Source organism: Stegostoma tigrinum, chromosome 3 (genome assembly GCF_030684315.1).
Source record: "Stegostoma tigrinum isolate sSteTig4 chromosome 3, sSteTig4.hap1, whole genome shotgun sequence".
NCBI lineage: Eukaryota > Metazoa > Chordata > Chondrichthyes > Orectolobiformes > Stegostomatidae > Stegostoma > Stegostoma tigrinum.
Window position 1 is genome coordinate 129,524,319 of NC_081356.1, and position 19,789 is coordinate 129,544,107.

General features: G+C 42.6%; 1 protein-coding gene across 4 annotated transcripts in view; it reads right to left on the reverse strand.

Annotated features, from left to right (window-relative positions):
* Positions 1-19,789, reverse strand: part of htt (huntingtin) — a 238,331-nt gene that overhangs the window by 166,352 nt on the left and 52,190 nt on the right. For 2 of the 4 annotated variants that reach the window (XM_059644889.1, XM_059644888.1), the window contains exons 9-10: positions 17,279-17,483; positions 12,192-12,239 (exon numbers count right to left, since the gene is read on the reverse strand). In XM_059644889.1, the coding sequence (XP_059500872.1) occupies positions 12,192-12,239; positions 17,279-17,483 (253 nt within the window). The remainder of the gene's footprint in view (positions 1-12,191; positions 12,240-17,278; positions 17,484-19,789) is intronic. The other 2 variants (XM_059644891.1, XM_059644890.1) reach the window with 1 other exon arrangement.

Sequence of the window (19,789 nt, forward strand, 5' to 3'; positions counted from 1 at the left end):
TAAGAAGAGACTGAAAGTTTGGGACAAAAAGTGATAGATAAACAACTAGTGAATCAATTCATGGTGCTGCTGATTGAGAGCTGAATGATAGCCAGGAGAATTTCATTAAACCGAGAGGGCAAAGAGGACTTGTGAAGGAGTCATCTGGCAATGTAGTGTCCTATAATGCCAAAATTCAGCCTTGACTATCCATACAAGATCCTAAATTGAAAGATCAATGCTCAAGCTCCTTCCTCATTGGTGAGGATGTTGCCACTGAACCAAGATATTAACTTTAGTTAAAATAATTTTAAAAAACTTATGGTGGTGCCATTTGAGAGCTGACTGTTAGCTAGGAGAACTTCATTAAACTTAAATTTAATCCTAAGATTTATTTGCATCATGGTTTGCCATGGGTGAGGTCACGGAAGACAGGAGGGCAGTGAGTGTTGTGCCCTTATTCAAGGAGGGCTACAGAGGAAAAATCTGGGAATTATCAACCAGCTAGCGTAACATCTGTGGTAGGTAAGTTACTTGAGAAGATTCTTAGGGATAAGAGAAATGTGCACTTAAACACTGGGTTTGATGAGGAGCAGTCTGCATGGCTTTGTGCTTGGGAGATCATGCTTCACAAATTTGTTAAGAGTTCTTTGATGAAGTGACCAGTAAGGTTGACGAGGACACGGCAGTAGACGTAGCCCGTATGGATTTCTAAGGCTTTTCAAAAGGTTCCACGTGGTAGACTACTCTGGAAGCTAGATCGCTAAGAATCAAGGGACAGCTGGCAAGTTGGACACACAATTGGCTTTATGGCAGGAAGCAAAGAGTAATAGCAGAAAGAATCTTGTCGGACTGGAGACCTGTGGGTAGTGGCGTGACTCAGGGGGCAGTGCTGAACCCATTGTTGTTTGTTATCATAGAAGTCCTACACAGTGCAGAAGCAGGTCCTTAGCCCAACAAGTCCACACTGGCCCTCAGAGGATCCCACCCAGGCCCATCCCACATAACCCACCTATTCTATACATCCCTGAACACTACATGCAATTTAGCACAGCCAATCCATCTAGCCTGCACATCCTTGGGCTGTGGGAGGAAACTGGAGCAGCCACAGAAAACCCACGCAGACAGGGAGAACATGCAAACTCCACACAGACAGTCACCCGAGGCTGGAACTGAACCCAGATCCCTGGTGCTGTGAGGCAGGTTATCAGAAATTGCAGCAAGGTTTTGATCAGCTGCGGAAATAGGCCAAGAAATAGCAAAGCGTGTTTGCCTAAATTAAGCTTTGTGTGGGGCATTTTAGAAAGTCAAATCAAAGTAGAAGTTTCATGGGGAATGGTAGGTCCTTAAGGAGCGTGGTGGAACAGAGGGACCTTGGAGTTCAGGCTTTTGACACACTCGCTTTATTAGTCAGGGCATCGAGTACAGAAGTTGGGAACTTATGTTGCAGTTATACACGACATCCGTGAGGTCGCACCTGGGAGTACTATATTCAGTTTTCGTCACCTTACAATTGGAAGGATGTTATTAAACTGGAAAGAGTGCAGAAGAAATTTACAAGGATGTTGCTAGGGCTCAAGGAACAAAGTTACAGGGAAATGTTGGACAAGTTAGGAATTTTTTCTTTCAAGCATAGGAGGCTGGGGGCATTGGGGTGGGGGGGGGTTGGTCTTACAGAAGTATATGAGATCATGAGGGGCATGGATAGCATGAATGCATTCAGTCTTTTTCCCAGGGTTGGGGAATTGAGGGCATCAGTTGGGAGGTAAGAGGCGAAAGGATACATGGTTGGGTCCCTTCTTCAGAAATGAGGGAGGGGGAAGGGAGCTCTGAAATAAATAGTGGAGGGGTAGAGCTAGGGAAGTGGAATGGTGATAGGTGAGTGCAGGTAGGCAGTGCTGGGGATTGGTCAGTGAGGTGGGGGGGCCAACAGGTGGGGGAGAAGACGGACAGGTCAATGAGACAGGGATGAGGGGGACGGTTGGTCATGGGATGAGGTGGGGGGGGGATTCTGAAGCTAGTAAAGTCCACATTGAGTCCAATGGGTTGTAGGCATCCCAAGGCAGAATATGAGGTGCTGCTCCACCAGTTTCTGGGTAGCATCAACGTGACACTGGAAGAGGCCCAGGATGGACATGTCGTCAGGGGATCGGGGAAAGGGGATCGCAACCGGAAGGTGTTGTCATTTGTCGCAAACGGAGCACAGGTGCTCTACAAAGGCAGTCTCCAAGCCTCCGCTTGGTGTCACTAATGTACAGGATGCCACATCAGGGGCAGCGGATGCAATGGACCACATTAGCAGAGGTACAGGTGAACATCTGCCTGATTCATAGATTTCACAGAATTCCTAGTACGAAAACAGGCCCATCAGCCCAACACTTCCACACCGGCCCTGAGCATCCCACCCAGACCCATCACCCTATAACCCATCTAATCTACACATCCCTGAACACTACGGGCAATTTAGCATGGCCAATCCACCTAGCGTGATGTGGAAACATTTTTTGGGTCCTTGGATGGAGGAGAGGGGGGAGGTGTCAGGGCCGGTGTAGCACTTTGTGCAGTTCCAGGGAAAGGTGCCGGGTTGTGGGGCTAGTGGGGAGTGTGGAGCAGACAAGTCATGGACAGAATGGTCCCTGGGGAAGACAGACAGGGGTGCCAAGGGAACGATATCTTTCGTTGTGGAATCAGACTTCCGCATCCATCCTACGATGTGGCAACGAGAACTGAGCACAATATTTCAAGGGTGGTCTAACTAGGATTTTATAGAGCTGCAGAATAGCCTCACGGCTCTTAAACTTAATTCCCCTGCCAACGAAAGCCAACACACCATGCCTTCTTAACAACCCTATCAACTTGGGCCGCAACTTTGAGGGATGTATGGAAAGTGCATCCAATTCCAGTTTCTCCCTCTCAAATTTTGGAGTGAATTCTATCACAATCTGTTATTGAGTTGAAGTCAGAGTCATACAGCACAGAAATAGACCTTTGGTACAACCAGTCCATGCGGAATAGTTCCAAGCTAAACTCGTCCCACCTGCCTACTCCTCGCCCATGTCCCTTCAAACCTTTCTTACTCACATACTTATCCAAAATCTTTGAACCGTTGTGATTGTATCAACATTCACAATTTCCTCAGCAAGTCTGTTCCACACACAAACCACCCTCTGTAAAAAAACATGCCTCGTGTCTTTTTTAAACATCCCTCTCCTCTCACCTTAAAAATGTGCCTCAGTCTTGAAATCCCCACCCTAGGGAAAAGACAACGACCATTAGCTCTATCTATAACTCTCATTATTTTATAAACTTCCAACCACCCACACTCCTCTAAGAAATGTCCCAGCCTAACCAGCCTTTCTTTATAACGTAAACCTTCCATACCCAGCAACATCTTGGTAAATCTCTTCTGAACTCTCTCCAGCTTGATAATATCATTCCTGTAACTGGGTGACCAGAATTGGACAGTGTTCCAGAAAAGGCCTCACGTCCCATACAGCCTCCACACGATTTGCCAACTCTTATACTCAAAAGGGCTGAACAGTGAAGGCAAGCGTGCCAAAGGCGTTTTTACCCATCTGTGATGCAAATTTAAATTAACTATGTAAGCGCGCCCCTAGGTCCCTCTGTTCCACAACACTACCCATTAATTGCACAAGTCCTACCCTTGTTTGTTGTACAAAAATGCAATACCTTGCATTTATCCAGCTTGAACTCCATCTGCCATTTTTAGCCCAATGATGCATTTGATCAAGATTCTTCTGAAATCTTGGAACACCTTCTTCACTGTCTACTGTGCCAGTTTTGGTGCTGTCCTCAAACTTACTAATTATACCTTCTATATTCTCATCCAAATTATTTATATAAATGACAAACAAAAGAGGACCCAGAATTGATTCCTGTGGAACATCGCTGGTCACAGGCCTCCAATCCAAAAAGCAACCCTTCACCCTTACTGTCTCCTGCCATTAAGTGTCTCCTGCCATTAAGCCAATTATGAAACCAACTGGCAAGCTTAGCCTAAATCCCATGTGACCTAACTTTACTGATTAGTCTACCACGTGTAACCTTGTCAAAGGTTTTACTAAAATCCAAATAAACAACATTTATTCCTCTGCCAATCTTTTCGGTAACTTGCTCAAAAAAAACTCAATGAAGTTTGAGAGATGCTATTTTCCTCAGACAAAACCATGCAGGCTATCCAGAGACAATCCCTGCCTCTCTAAAATGTCCATAAATCCTAGCTTTTATGATCACCTCCAACAATTTACGCAAACGAAGGCAGACTCACGGCTATAGTTCCCCAGTTTCTCTTTATAATCCTTCAACAAACATGTAACATTAGCCACCCTCCAGTCATCACGCACCTCACCATAGTTATAGATGTTGCAAACATTTCTGCAAGGAGTCTTGTAATTTTCTTCCTTACTTCCTACAATGTTCTGTGACACATTCAAATCAGGATCCAGAGATTTATCCATCTTGATATTCTTTAAGACCTCCCAAACTTCCTGTTCTGTAATGTGAACTGTATTTAAAATGTCAAAGTTTATTTCTCTGCATTCTCTAGACTCCAGTTCCTTCTTCACAGTAAAAATTAATGCGAAATATTTATTTATTATCTGTCCCATCTCCTGGGGTTCAACACAAAGATGACCTCCTTGATCTTGAACAGGCCCAACACTCTTGCTCTTAGTTTTTGACGTGTCTCTCTGGATTGTCCCTAATCTTTTCTGCAATGCTCTCTCATACACCCCCTTGCTTTGCTAATTTCTCTTAAGAATGCTCCTACATTCTTTATATTGATTAAGAGATTCAATTGAACCAAGGTGTCTACATCTAAAATACAATTCACTTTTATTCTTGACTAGAACCTCAATACATCTTTACTCATCCATTGTTCTTAAATATTACCAGCCTTACCCTCCATTCCTAACAGGAATAAAATGCCTCTGAACTCGCAGACTCTTGAATGCCTCCCACTTGTCAGACTTCCTTTTAACTGCAAACAGTCTACTCCAATCAACTTTTGAAAGTACTTGTCTCATACCATTAAAATTTGCTTTACTCTTGTACTGCAGGGCTTATTCTTTTCCCATAACCATTTTGAAACTAACAGAACTATGATTGCTAGATCCAAAGTATTCCCCAGCTTTTACTTAAGTCATCTGCCCTGCCTTGTTGCCCAAAAGGACTAGTTTTGCTCCTTCTCTAGGAGGAGCATCCACATATTGATAAAGAAAATTTTCTTGAACACATTTGACAAAATCTTCACTACCCAAACCTTCAACAGTGGTAGACCCAGTCAAGGTTTGGAAAATTGACAGTCCCCATTATTACAACCGTATTATGCTTACATATATCTGAGGTCTCCCTACAGTCGGCCTTCCGACAGACACAACAGGGAGTGAGATGGGTGAGAAAGAAATGCGATCGATGGAGCATAATTGCGGACACAGATGGTTTGAGGTGTGTATACATTAATGCTAGAAGTATCAGAAATAAAGTGGATGAAGTTACAGCATGGTCGGTACTTGGAATTACAATGTCGTGGCCATTACAGAAACTTGGGCAAAATCAGGGAGAGGAAGTTTCAGGATTTAGATGCTTTAAAAGAAATAGGGAGGGTGGAAAAAGAGGTGGGGGAGTGGCATTGCTAGTCAGGGTGCAAAAAGCAGCTACTGAAAAGCAATTAGAGAATTAAATGTCTAGAGAGTCAGTTTGGGTTGAGGTCAGGAACAAGAAAGGAGCAGTCACTTGTTTTTTTTCAGAAAACAGACCCCCTAATAATTGCAGAGAAGTAGAGGAGCAGTTGGAAGGCAGATACTGGAAAGGCGCAGAAGTCACAGGGTTGTCGTCATGGGTGATTTCAACTTTCCAAATGTTGATTGGAAACATTTAGTTGTAATAGTTTAGATAGAGCAGATTTTGTTCAGTGCAGTTAGGGAGGATTCCTGACAGTATGTAGATAGACCAACACGAGGAGAGGCCACTTGGGATTTGGTGCCTGGCATCAAACCAGGCCAAGTGTTGGACCTGCTGGTAGGACAGCATTTTGGCGGTAGGGATCATAACTCTTGCTTTTACCATAGTCATGGATAAGGATGGGTACAAATGGCAGAGTAAAGTTTACAATTAGGGAAACGGTAATTACTACAGTTAGGCAAGAACTGGGTAACAAATTGGGAACAGACGCCATCAGGAAAGAGCACCACAAATGTGGAGATTGTTTAAGGAATGCATACTGCATGTGCTCGATATGTTTGACCCTAGCAGGCAGAGAAGATGCATTCAAGTGAGAGAGCCATGGTTCTTGAGAGAGGTCAAACGACTGGTTAAGATGAAGGCGGCAGCTTATGTAAGGTTTAGGAACAGAGGAACGGAAATGGCTGTAGCAGGATATACATTAGCCAGGAAGGATTTGAAGGGCGGGCTTGGGAGAGCTATAAGGGGACATGGGATAACCTCGGCAGATACAATCAAGGAATACTCCAAGGCTTTTTAACACATATGTGCCGAACAAGAGAATGACCAGAGAAAGGGTAGGGCTGATGAAGGATTGCAAAGGGAATTTGTGCACAGAGCCTAAACAGATAGGAGAGGTCCTTAATGAATGTTTTTCTTCAGTATTCACAACTGAAAGGGACTTAGTTATAGAGGAGGACTTTGTGAAACAGGCAGATAGACTAGAGGAGGCTGCTGTTAGTAAAAATGGTGTGTTAGGAATTCTGAGGAAGTTGAAGATAGATAAGTCCCCTGGGGCAGATGGGATTTATCCAAGGATTTGATGGGAAGCGAGGGAAGAGAGAGATCGCAGCAGCTTTGGTGATGATCTTTTCGTCCTCACCTGTCCGCGGGTATAGTGTCGGAAGATTGGAAAGAGGCAAACATCATTCCCTTGTTCAAAGAGGGAAACAGGATAACCCGGGAAATTACAGGCCAGTTAGCCTTACATCAGTGGTGGGGAAATTATTGGAAAGGGCTCAGAGACAGGATTTATGATCACTTGGAAAGGCACACAGTTTTGTTTCGTAATAGTCAGCATAGATTTGTGAGGGGTAGATCATGCCTCGCAAACCTTATTGAATTCTTTGAAGAGATGGCCAAACACGTGGATGAAGGTGGAGCAGTGGATGTGGTATACATGGATTTAAGTCAGACGTTTGATAAGGTTCCCCATGGTAGGCTCATACAAAAAGTAAGGAGGCATGGGATGGGGGAAATGTGGCAGATTGGATTCAGAATTGGCTGACCCTTAGAAGACAAAAGGGTGGTAGTGGACAGAAAATATTCAACATGGTGCCCAGTTACGAGTGGTGTACCACATGGATCTGTTCTGTGTCCTCTTCTATTTGTGACTTTTTATAAATGATTTGGATGAAGGAGTGGAAGGGTGGATCAGCACGTTCGCTGATGATACGAAGGTGCATCACGCTGCAGACAGTCCGGAGGGCTGTTCTAGGTTACAAAGGGACATTGATGGAATACAGAGCTGGGCTGAGAAGAGGCAGATGGAGTTTAACCCTGAAAAGTGAGAGGTGATTAATTTTGGAAGGACAAACTTGAAAGCAGAACATAGGGTTAACAGAAAGATTCTTGGCAGTATGGAGGAGCAGAGGGATCTTGGGGTTCTTGTCCAAAAGCTCCCCGAAAGCTGCCACCCAGGTGGATAGAGATGTTAAGGCGACGTGTTAGCTTTCATTAATAGAGGGATTGAGTTCATAGAACATAGAACAGTACAGCACAGAACAGGCCCTTCAGCCCACAATGTTGTGCCGGCCATTGATCCTCATGTATGCACCCTCAAATTTCTGTGACCATATACATGTCCAGCAGTCTCTTAAATGACCCCAATGACCTTGCTTCCACAACTTCAAGGGCCGTGAAGTTATGCTTCAGCTATACAAAAGCCTGGTTCGGCCACATCTGGAGTATTGTGTCCAGTTCTGGTTGCCTCATTACAGGAAAGATGTGGGCGCGCTGGAAAAGGTACAGAGCAGAGTTAACGGGATGTTGCCTGGAATGGAGGGAAGGTCTTACGAGGAAAGGTTGAGAGTGTTACAGCTTTTCTCTTTAGAACGACAAAGGATGAGAAGTGACTTGATAGTGGTGTACAAAATGATCACAGATATAGATAGAGTAGATAGCCAGAGACTTTTTCCTTGGGTGGAGGTAGCTTTTACAAGGGTACAGAGTACTAAAGTGAAAGGAGGTAGATACCGGTGAGACACCAGAGGTAGGTTCTTTACTCAGAGTGGTAGGGGTGTGGAATGCATTGCTGTAGAAGGTAGTGGAGTCGGCCTCATTAACAGCATCTAAGTGGCTATTAGATAGGCATATGGTTGCTAGTATAAGGTAGCGGGGGAGGTTAGATAGGCCTTAGGTTTTGGGTAAACGTTCGGCACAACACAGTGGTCCGAAGGGCCTGTACTGCGTTGTACTGTTCTGTGTTCTATATTTGTTTCTCAATTTCCCTCTTACTGTTGGGGGCCTTATATGACAATTCCAAAGGTTTTTTTTGTTTGTAACTTGTGTCATATTTTCACTGGACAGTTTAACAGAAATTCGGTATTCCTTAATCAAAAAGGCCAATGCACCCCCCACCACTTTCTTGCCTCCTTTTCTATCCTTCCTATAGTATCTAAAACCAACAACACTGAGCTGCCATTCTTGTTCAACTCTCAGCTAAGTTTCTGTAATAGCTACGATGTGCCAATCCTATGATCTTAAACCTGCCAAGTTCATCAGCCTTACCTGTAAGGCCCCTTGCAGTGAAATAAACGAAATTTAGTTCTTCAGAGTTACTACATCCTCTGACTAGCTCGTCCTTCCTTACTAACTGACTCCCCACATTTAGAACCTTCCTGATCAATCCTTCTGTTTGGACTGCTGCTTAGAATTCTTCCACTCCCCTTCCTATCAGGATAAAGTCTTCCTTAATGGAATGAGCAAATGTCCATGCTAAGTTATTGGTCCCTTTCCAGTTTAGGTCAGACCCATCCTTTTTGAACAAGTCTTTGCCATCTCAAAAGACATTCCAAAAACCTGAATCCCTGAACAATACACCAGCTCTTCAACCATTGGTTAATCTCCTTTAACCTTTTGTTCCTTCGCTCATTCAAGTTGGCATTGGGAGTAAACCAGAAATTTCTACTTTCAAGGCTCGATATTTTAATCTTTGACCTAACCTCTTAAATTCTCTGTCTTGCTTTAATCTTTTCTCTGAAAACGTCATTCCTACCAATGTGTACAATAATTTCTAGCTTCTCAATCTCACCTTTAACAATATGCTTGAAACGTTTAGAGACATCCTTAACCCTAACACTAGGAAAGCAAACTATCCTATTTCATGTTCTCTGCCGTAGCATCTCCTGTCTTTTCCTGACAGGAGAGTACGCTGTAAAAAAAAAGTCTATTAAATCTTCTCAAATGCTGTCTAACATTATTATTCCAAGAGTGCAATGACTCACTGGCCATTCCATTTTCCTTGGAGAGACTATCCCATTCTACAGTTCCAAAAAGTGAATATCTATTTGGTACAGGAATAGCCACCAAGGCGTTTGAACTGCTTTCTTACCTTTCCCAACAGTCACCTGTCTATCTGACTGATCCTGCTGTGTAATAACTTATCTAAATCTATTCGCCATCTTACTCTGTACCTCATATGCCCTTAATAACATGAAGGCTTAAAAAAGGTTTCAATAACACCTTATATATAAAATAAGCTACCTTTCATTGCCTGTAGAAAATATCAACATGGAAAAATTTTAAAAATATACATTAAATACAAAACTTTAAAATCATCCACTTAGCTGATTAACTGTATAAAAAAGGCTTCGTCAATAAATTCCTCAAATGAAAATAGTCTTCTCCAGAGGTGACGTTGTGTCGAGCTCCCCGAAATGAAAATAACTTATTTCAAAATATTTCAATTTATCAAAAAAGAAACCTTTGCAATGTGAAAAAAGCACCTCTAAAACAGACATTTTTAACTTGTGAATTTAGGATTAAAAACTTCAGCCATTCACTGTAGACCCATAAAACCTCATTTTAAAAGAGCAGAATCCATTTAAAACAACATAATTGTGATTTTTTGGAAGGTTAATGAAACAAAATGACTAATAATTGTAAAAAAAACTAAGTGAATCTTGAACTAAGCCTGCAATTCCAGGAGCAGCTGCAAGATGCATGCTGAACTTCCAGTCTTCTATTGCTGTCATTCCTGTGTTTACCTGTCTTCCGTTTAAATACAATCAATGTTACCCACCTCAGCTATTTCTTGCCATTTCCAGTCCTCATCTCATTCTCTCTCCTGAATTCCTTGTTCAAATTTATAGTGACTATTACTATAGTCCAGAATTCTGAGCTAACCTCTAAGTGGAAATATCTTTGCATCCACCTACCTAAGCTTTTCCATAACCTTAAAGACATCACACTTAGAAACAGGTTGGGGTTTTTGTCAGAGCTTGCACGTGAAGCATTTTTCCATTCACTTTGAAATCCAGGGACTGATGCAGGCAAATTCAGGGCATTACACTAAAGTGTCTGCAATTAGTTTGAAAGGCACTCAATGCTGAACTATTCGTCATGTCTCCACTCACCCACAGCTAATTTCAAGATTGCAAAATGTCAAAATATTGCAAAAAAAGAAATGCACAAGTCAAAAATCAATATGACAGCATGTCAAACCGCACTGCAGTATTAGCCTCATTATTATAGTGCAGAGCTAGGCATCACAATTTACTCAGCAGCAAAGGAGAATGCCTCCTGACAACAGTTCCCTCATTAGTGTATGCAGCTGTTGTCCGAGTACTTATTTAATATATTTTAGAAAGATTTAAGAGAAAGCTGCAGCAGAGATAGATTTAGGAATCTTAAAGCACGAATCAAAGAGCTAGCATCAGAGGGAGAGCGAGCACGCGCGGGAGAGCGAGCGAGCGAGCGAGCGCGCGCACACGCGCACACACACACACACACACACAACCTTGGAGACAGTAAGGACTGCAGCTCAGCAGGTCAGGCAGCATCCAAAGAGCAGGAAAGTCAACGATTCAGGGTGAAACCCTTCATCAGGGCTTTGGAGGAGGAGGGGAGCCCAGTCGTAAATAGAGAAGGGTGGGGGGCAGAAGGGTAGATGGGATGGTGATAGGCAGATGCACATGGAAAGTTACTGTGATCAGTCAGTGGGAAGGTGGACCCGCCCCCCCTTACTTCTGGGCTCCCCTCCCCATCAAGTCCTGAAATGTTGACTTTCGTGTTCTTCAGATGCTGTCTGACCTGTTGCGCTTTCCAGCTTCACGTCAATTGACAGAGTTTTTGTTTACTGTTTGACTTCGAGTGGGACAGTCCTGTGCATCTTTAGAACAGGATGGCTGCATACAGCAGTTCTCCTGTGGAGGGAATGATTGATACACAGAATTAGATTACCCGGAGAGAAGAGTTAGTATTAATCACAGTAGTGGTGTAAGGAATTAACACCCTAAAGTGAATATTTAAAGTGGAGGACAGTGAAGCTCAGATGTATGGTAGTTCCAGGAAAAAGCCACTGCAGTTCAGTCTATGTTACTTGACGTGTTAAGCACAAGGACACTAGAGTGATTACAAGTGATGCTTTGCGAACGGTGCCAGGGTGTGTTTTGGTGCTATACAAAAACTGTACAGTTTCTTCTTAACTTATAAAAGGAGTGATTTGAGATTAATGATATTATACTTCTACTTTAAAATTATTGAATTGGTCCTATAAATCTTCAATCCTTTTGTTAAAATTCTTACATTTTATTGTTGAAGCAAAATCTGCAACATTGCATGCTTACATTTCAGTAAGAAACCACTTTGTCGAAACAAAATCAAAAATAAAAATATGACCTATTAAGCCAGATTCCTAACTGGGATCTAACTTGCCTAGCAACATCATCAGCTGGGATCAAAATAATGAGCTCTAATACAGTAGGGTATTAACTCTCAAGATTCTTATTTTTACATCAACCAAAGTACAGTTGCAGCGTTCAAGTCACACAGCAAGTTAAAAACGGCAAATGTTTGGGCATTTTCCTGAAACATGAAAATGTCATCTATCATTAAACAAGTTTCACTCAAATCCAGCCACACAGTATATTTTCATAAAAAACAATTTTTATAGCTAAAGGACACAAAGAATGGTACAGCTCGAAATTCATAGTTCAATAATACATATTGAAAGGATTGTGGATAGTCACCTTTCTGCTTCCTGAGGATAACTGGACTGCATGGAGAACCCCCTCCAGCTGCATGCAACAGAACAGAAGAAGAAGGAAAAAAAACAAGACAAGAAATATAGAGCCATGAAAAGAGAAGGCAACCTACAATGAAACAGCATCATTAAAAAAGTCTGCAATCAACAATCTCAAATGGTAACCCACACAAAACAAATCTAAAACACAAGTCAAAAAAAAAACTCACTTTCCTTGCCAATCACCTCTGCACTTAGCATGTAAATAAGCCTAACAACTCTCATTTATAGGTGGAGGACACTTCAATATCAGAAATTCGAGTTTGCTGCAGTTTTCCTCTATTGCATGCTCAATATATTGCAATCTGTCAGCCCAAGAGACCACAATCTTAACACTAGCAACTTGCTCTCACTACGGCTTCAATAGAAAAAACAAAGTGACCCAGAAGCAGTGACGTGCTGAGTGGTGCTCAGTTACCTGCAGGCCGTCAGAAGAGGAAGAATGGAGCGCATGTGGAAACAGACAAAACTGAGTGATGACTATGCTGAAGGAGAATCACTTTGAATTCCTCCTGGTCATTCACAGTTAGATAAAGCCACAAACTGCAGTCAGGCCAAAATACGAAGTCTGAGAACAACTACCTTCTTGGCAAAAGATTGGAAGCACTGTACAGAATTAAAGATTATTGGTTACCATTACTAGCCACAGAAAGAGGTATCAAAGGTAACCTGGAGGAATATAGCAGGGAGGAAGTTTTAAGCTTCAAAAGGGGCTGAAAGAAACTGGGTTGATAAATGCAAGCTATGATACTTTCAAGTATCATAGCTTTTTGGTTGAAGGTTTGAAACCTTCAAACATTGAAATGCAAGATATTCCCTTCCCAGCCAAGTTGCAAGCTGATTTTGAATGATATATGCTTTCTTGCTGGAAGTTCCCAACAACTTTGGGGGTGTATTTACACTAGATGGACTTCAGCTGTTCAAGAATATAGTTCACCACCTCCTCCTCAAGAGCAATTAGAGATGGGCAGCAAATACTGGCCTTGCCAATAATAATCACACCCCACAAAAGAATTTCTCAAGGTGTCTCAAACTCGGCATGTAAAAATGGTTCTGGGAATGTGCTAATCCCACTAGAGCAGCTGGTGGAATGTGAATTCAATAAAATCTGAAAATAAAAATAAAGAAAACTTAAATTACACGGAATTAAAAATTTAAAAAGCTGGCAATTGTGTAAACACATTCACAAACATTCATTCCCTTTACCTCCAACACACAGCAGTAACATGTATCATCCACAAGAGGCACTTGAAATTCGCCAATGGTTGTTTGACAGCACTGTCGAAACCCACGGCTATTTCCATTCAGAACTGCAAGGGCAGCAGATATATGGGGACACTACCCCCCTCATCCTGACTGTTCCTTCAGTGCCAAAACCATTAAAATGCCAAAATCTTACAAGTTCCTCCACAACAGCTTGGTAGATTTTCAAGATCAAGATGGCATCTCAACACCACCCTCTCAACAACAGCAGCACATGTTGGCAACGCCCATGTTATTTTTAAAAATCACTCACAGGATGGGGGCATTGCTGGCTAGGCCAACATTTATTGCTCTTTCATAAACCACCCATATTCAACCACATCCGAGTGTGGAGTCACATGTAGGCCAGGTCGCATAAGATAATTAGCCCAAAAGTACGTAAGTGAACCAGATGGGTTTTTAACCGACAATTGACAATGTTTCATGGTCATCATCATCAGCATCATCATCTTTGTATCCCTGGATACTGTGGGCAATTGAGCACGGCTACTCCACCTAAGCAGCACATCTTTGGACTATGGCGGGGGAAAATAAAGCACCCTGAGGAAACAAACACAGATGCAGGGAGAACCAGGGAGAACCAGGCAGACAGGCAGACAGGCAGACAGGCAGACAGGCAGACAGGCAGACAGGCAGACAGGCAGACAGGCAGACAGGCAGACAGGCAGACAGGCAGACAGGCAGACAGGCAGACAGGCAGACAGGCAGACAGGCAGACAGGCAGACAGGCAGACAGGCAGACAGGCAGACAATCACCCATGCCTAGAATTAAACCCAGATCCCTGGCATTGTGAGGCAATGATAACCACTGAGTCACTATGCCACCCCTACTCAGGGGGGTGCCAGCATTTTGCTCTAACTATTTTATCAGTAGGTGGTTTAAATTCCTCTCTTCTCATTTTTATTTACAATTATTTCCGAGAGGTTATTTGTTGTTTCACAGTGAAGACAGATGCAGTGTTTCTGTCCAAGTCATTCATTATTGCCTTATTTTCTATGTTTAATTTCCCAGACTCACTCAGTCTCACTACAGGGCTAATAGTCATTTTACTTCCCATTTTTTTAAATACCTGATTTGTCTACAACTATTGTAGATGCTGTTCAATTAAAATGATTCACAACTATTTACTTTTCACTTCCATCTAATCTTGTAAAACTAACAGCCCAGCTCAAACTCAATGCGTAGGCAGTCAAGTAATCCCAATTATTTATCACTGCCAAAGTTAAAATTCTTTGTGAAAATGAACTGCCTCAATTCAGTAAATTGCAAATGCTCTAAGCCCACAAATAATGAATAAAAAAAACACATCTTTTATTGACACGGCAAGCTGCACGCATCAGCATAACACGATGCCCTAGCATGAACGTGTGCGCATTACTTCACTGTAGACTTCTGAGCATGCAAAAAAGAGAGAGTTCAGAGGCTTCATCAGCTGAACTTCCACTGCTTACATTTCATTCTGCTTCTCAGCATGACTCAAAGTGCTCTCTTCCCACACTGGCTGTAGGCCATGAGGGCAAGGGTGCAGAATAAAAGCTTAGCGACATTAAAATATTCATCAGATTTCTGTAAAGGGTCTAGCACAGAGATAAATCAATATTGAATTACCAAACCAAAACAAAAGAGGGAGAGAAAATTTCTCAATATTTGGAATGTACATCCTGAGAGTGTGACAGCAAGTATTTCTACCTCCTTTCCCCATAGACAGAACTAAGCATTGAAAGAATTCTGCAATATTCTCCTACTCCATATTATTGCTCATTCAAATTACAGAAGCACAAGAGGTACACAATTACTGTAAAGAGCACAGATTTAAAGTTGAATATGGATAAGCAACTTAATAAATGATCATGTACCTTTATTAGTCTCACTTTTCAAAAATATTAGTGTGGTGCGCCATGAGAAAAGATGGAATATTTCTTTGTTGGACCATTTCCCATTTTTGCACCAATTTTTCTTTTTCCTCGTTGATTCTGTCAATTGCTCCAATGGTGCTGAATCAGACACCAGTTACCTCCAGTATCTTGTTCCAAATAACTGTTCCTGCATGAGCTGAGATAGTGGAGCCTGAAGTTTTTTTTTTGGGGGGGGGGTGGTGGTGGTACTTAAATGTCCATACTTTCCAATCAGGGTCACTAGGCAACTCTGGACAAGGTTCAACCTCTACCCAACTCAGCTGGCTGAAGCTAACTGTCATAAAAACAGTTTGTCTGTAGTACAGAATTAAAACAAGTGGATTTGGTACCTACCAGTGACGTCAAATAGCATCAACTCTGCCTTTACACTGACTGGAGGAACAGAAATTCCTCCACAAATTTTCTTAGACTAAAGTTATGATATTAATACTGCTCTGCTCTAAGTACTCGCTAAGGTTATATTGCCAGCAAATTAAAACTAACAAATCAATGGAAAAGACTTGAAATACAGAATTTTTGGGATGATGGGCAAAATTACCTTTCATATTGCATTATTCTGATGGTTATATACAGATATATAGCTATTAAGACAGAATAACCGTGGGTTTTACATTAAAAGACACTTTAGACAAATACATAACCACAGAGGTATTTTTGAAAGGAATATTGGTTACTGGAGAGACACCAGATTGTCTGGAAGACATCTGGGGATTATAATGACAGAATAACTCTCTTCATGCGCTGAAGAGATTAAAGATTACAGGTAATGGAGAATCCCAATAAGCAGTGATGCACAAGGAACATCCACAGTACAGGAGGCTTCAACCTGATATAAACCAAATGGTAACAGTTGACTTCACAACTAAACAAGTTGATGTGGCAATTGCATTTACACCAAAGACACAATTAAATAAAGAGGGAAACTCAGCGCATCTGGCAGCACGTGTGGAGAGCAGAGTTAACATTTCAAGTCCACTATAACTCCAGATTAAAATAATGAATTCAGCACTCAAATCATACAAGTACATGGCACACTGCAATTCCTCAGGAACACTATATCATTGGTTCAGGACTACTGAGAGACAGGAAGAGAAGTCTGATCATTGGCCTTGATCACTGCTAAGCTTTTATGTTATTTGATATCAACCTCAACAGCATGCAACAAGCTGTGTTGGTTTGTTTATCACCAGAACTTATTGATTAGATGTTGTAATATTTCTTGGTCCTTGATTCTACAAGGATAAAAGATACTTAGGATCCTAAATTCTAACATTAAAGCATTTATTGACTTTATTTGGCTCTATTAAGTCACTATATACTTCTAATCACTTAGAAGTGACAATTATGTTTGGTGCATTTATCCACTATAATTTAAAACATTTCAGTTGCCAGTTATTCAAGCAGTCAGAGACCTGGAGAAGGCAACTCAACTCCTCAAAATAGTTCTGCCATTCTATCAGATTCCCTTTAAACTGTATCTGAACTCCATCCATCTGCCTTGCTTATCAGCTATGGCATGGTTGTATACCATAACGAAAGACAAAATAGTTAAACAAACTTCAATAACTGCTAAATTTATCAGGCTGCAGGTGTGTAGACACACAGACACAGACACACAGACACACAGACACACAGACACACAGACACACAGACACACAGACACACAGACACACAGACACACAGACACACAGACACACAGACACACAGACACACAGACACACAGACACACAGACACACAGACACACAGACACACAGACACACAGACACACAGACACACAGACACACAGACACACAGACACACAGACACACAGACACACAGACACACAGACACACAGACACACAGACACGACTCACCTATGAGTTCGACGATACTGCCGCTGCGAACACGGTTTGAGACATCATCACGAGCAATGCTAACTTTAGTAATGCTGCCAGCAGAAGTCAGGGCCCGGAGCAGATCGGGAGGTGGGGTACGGAACAATTGCTGCAGCATTTCCAAAGCCGCCGTCACCACATTGTGATCCCTGTGCTGGGTGTAGTGTAATGTCAATTCATAAGCCTATACCAAACAAAACAAAAGAGGCTCATAGTTCTTGATATTTCTGCTGGCAAGAACATGGCAAATTTTCCATTCAGTGGAACTTTGATAGAATATATTTTTGAAGTGTTACTAGCAACGATCATACTACAGACGCATGGGTCAGCCAACCACATGAAGATAGGCAAAGCCGGCAGGCTAAATCTTCATTAGAAGATTATTTTTACTCATTCACAGGATGGGCATTGCTGGCTCAGCCAGCATTTATCACTTATCCCTAAATGCCCTTGAAGTGGCGGCGGTGAGCTGCCTTCTAGAATTTCTACAGTCTATTCGGTGCAGGTACATCTACAATGCCATTAGGGAGGGAGTTTCAAGATATTAACCCAGTAATCCAAAATCAGGATGACAAGTGACCTAACAGGAGGACAGCACAAGTTCCCACGTATCTGCTGCCATTCTGGAAGGATATAATCGTGGGTTTAGAGGTGCTATCTAAGGAAGCTTTTCATCTTATTATCACCAGCAGACGCATAAGAAAATCATAAGTAGAAGAGTGGAGAGTGAAGGTAGAGATAATAAACACAAAGAAAGATAGAAAATAGGAACAGGAGTAAGCACTTTAGCAGGTAGAGAAAAGCAGACAAGGACAGAAAGGGAGAGATGTACTAGTAATACTAGTGCAACTGTATACCAGTACAAAAAAAATCTACAAGTTATTGAGGATGAGAAGAAGAGAATTTCGTCTGCTCAACAAACTGTGACAACCTATACTGTGCTATCTAAAAGGCAGAATCATAGAATCCCTACAGTATGGAAACAGGCCCTTCGGCCCAACAAGTCCACATCGAACCTCAAGAGCATCCCACCCAGAGCCATCCACCTAATCTACACCTCCCTGAACACTACAGGCAATTTAGCATGGCCAATCCACCCATCCTGCACATCTCTGTACTATGGAAGGAAACCAGAGCACCCAGAGGAAACCCACACAGATAGAGGGAGAACGTGCAAACTCCACGCAGACAGTCGCCCGAGGCTGGAATCGAACCCGGGTCCCTGGTGCTGTGAGGCAGCAGTGCTAACCACAGTGCCACCGTGGAAGAGGAAGTGGATGTTTGTGGTTGTGCTACCAGTGAAGTGAGCTGCTTTGCCCTGGATGTTGTAAAGCTTCTTGAGTGTTACTGGAATTGCACTCATCCAGGCAAGATGGCAGCCCTCCACTCCCTTGACTTCAACCCAAACTTCACTATTAAACCTGCTGACAAGGGTAGCATGGTGTTAGTATTAACCTCCACAGCACTGAGGCCAGACGCCAACACTCTGATATCTCCTCCTACCGTCCTCTCAATAATGATCCCACCTCAGATCACCTAACCATCATCTCCCAGGACTAATCAACAACCTCATCACTGAACACACCTACCAAAGCTGTTAGTTCCCCAACTCTGCACTGCCTGTTTCTATCTCCTATCCAAAATCCATAAATCTGACTGCCCCAGTCGACCCATTGTCTCTGCCTGCTCAATTCCAGAGGGGAAATTACAGACCTTAAAGGACCAGTATGTCTGGAATGTCCTGGACTAAAATGCCTCATCCTGGGAGCAGATGTGGCAGAGACAGAGGAACTGGGAGTATGAGATAGCATTTTTGCAGCATGGCTGATGACAGGTGGTGTAGTCAAAGTAGTTGTGGGAGTCAACGTGGTTTGAAATGGATGTCGGTGGTGAGTCAGTTTCCGAAGATGGAGATGGAGAGGTCCAGAAAGGGGAGGGAACATCAGAAATAGTGCAGATGAATTTGAGGACAGGGTGGAAGGTGCTGGTGAAGTTGATGAACTGCTCAAGCTCTTCGTGGGAGCACTAGGTCACACCGATGCAGTCAGCAATCTAGCGGAGAAAAAGGTGAAGTTGAAGGTGAAGGTAGCTGTGGAAGAGGGACTGATGCACAAATCCTACAAAGAGGAAGGCATAGCTCGGGCCCATGTGGGTGCCCACAGTCGCCTTTGGTTTATAGGAAGTGAAGGAGAAATTGTTGAGTGAGCGAGCACCTGTTTAGACAAGCTAATGTGTCAGTGGAGGGAGACTAGCTGGGCCTACAGAAGAGGAAGAAGCAGCCCTCAGAGTGGGCGATACAGGTGTGTAGACTCTATTTCCGTGGTGAAGATGAGGTGTTGGGAGTCAGGGAATTGAAAGTTTTAGAAAAGGTGAAGGGCATGGGTTGTGTCACGAATATAGGAAGGAAGTTCCGGGATCAAAGGGGATAGAATGAAGTCAAAATTAGATCATTTGGAAGTTTCAAAAGGAAACTAGATTAAATATTTGAAA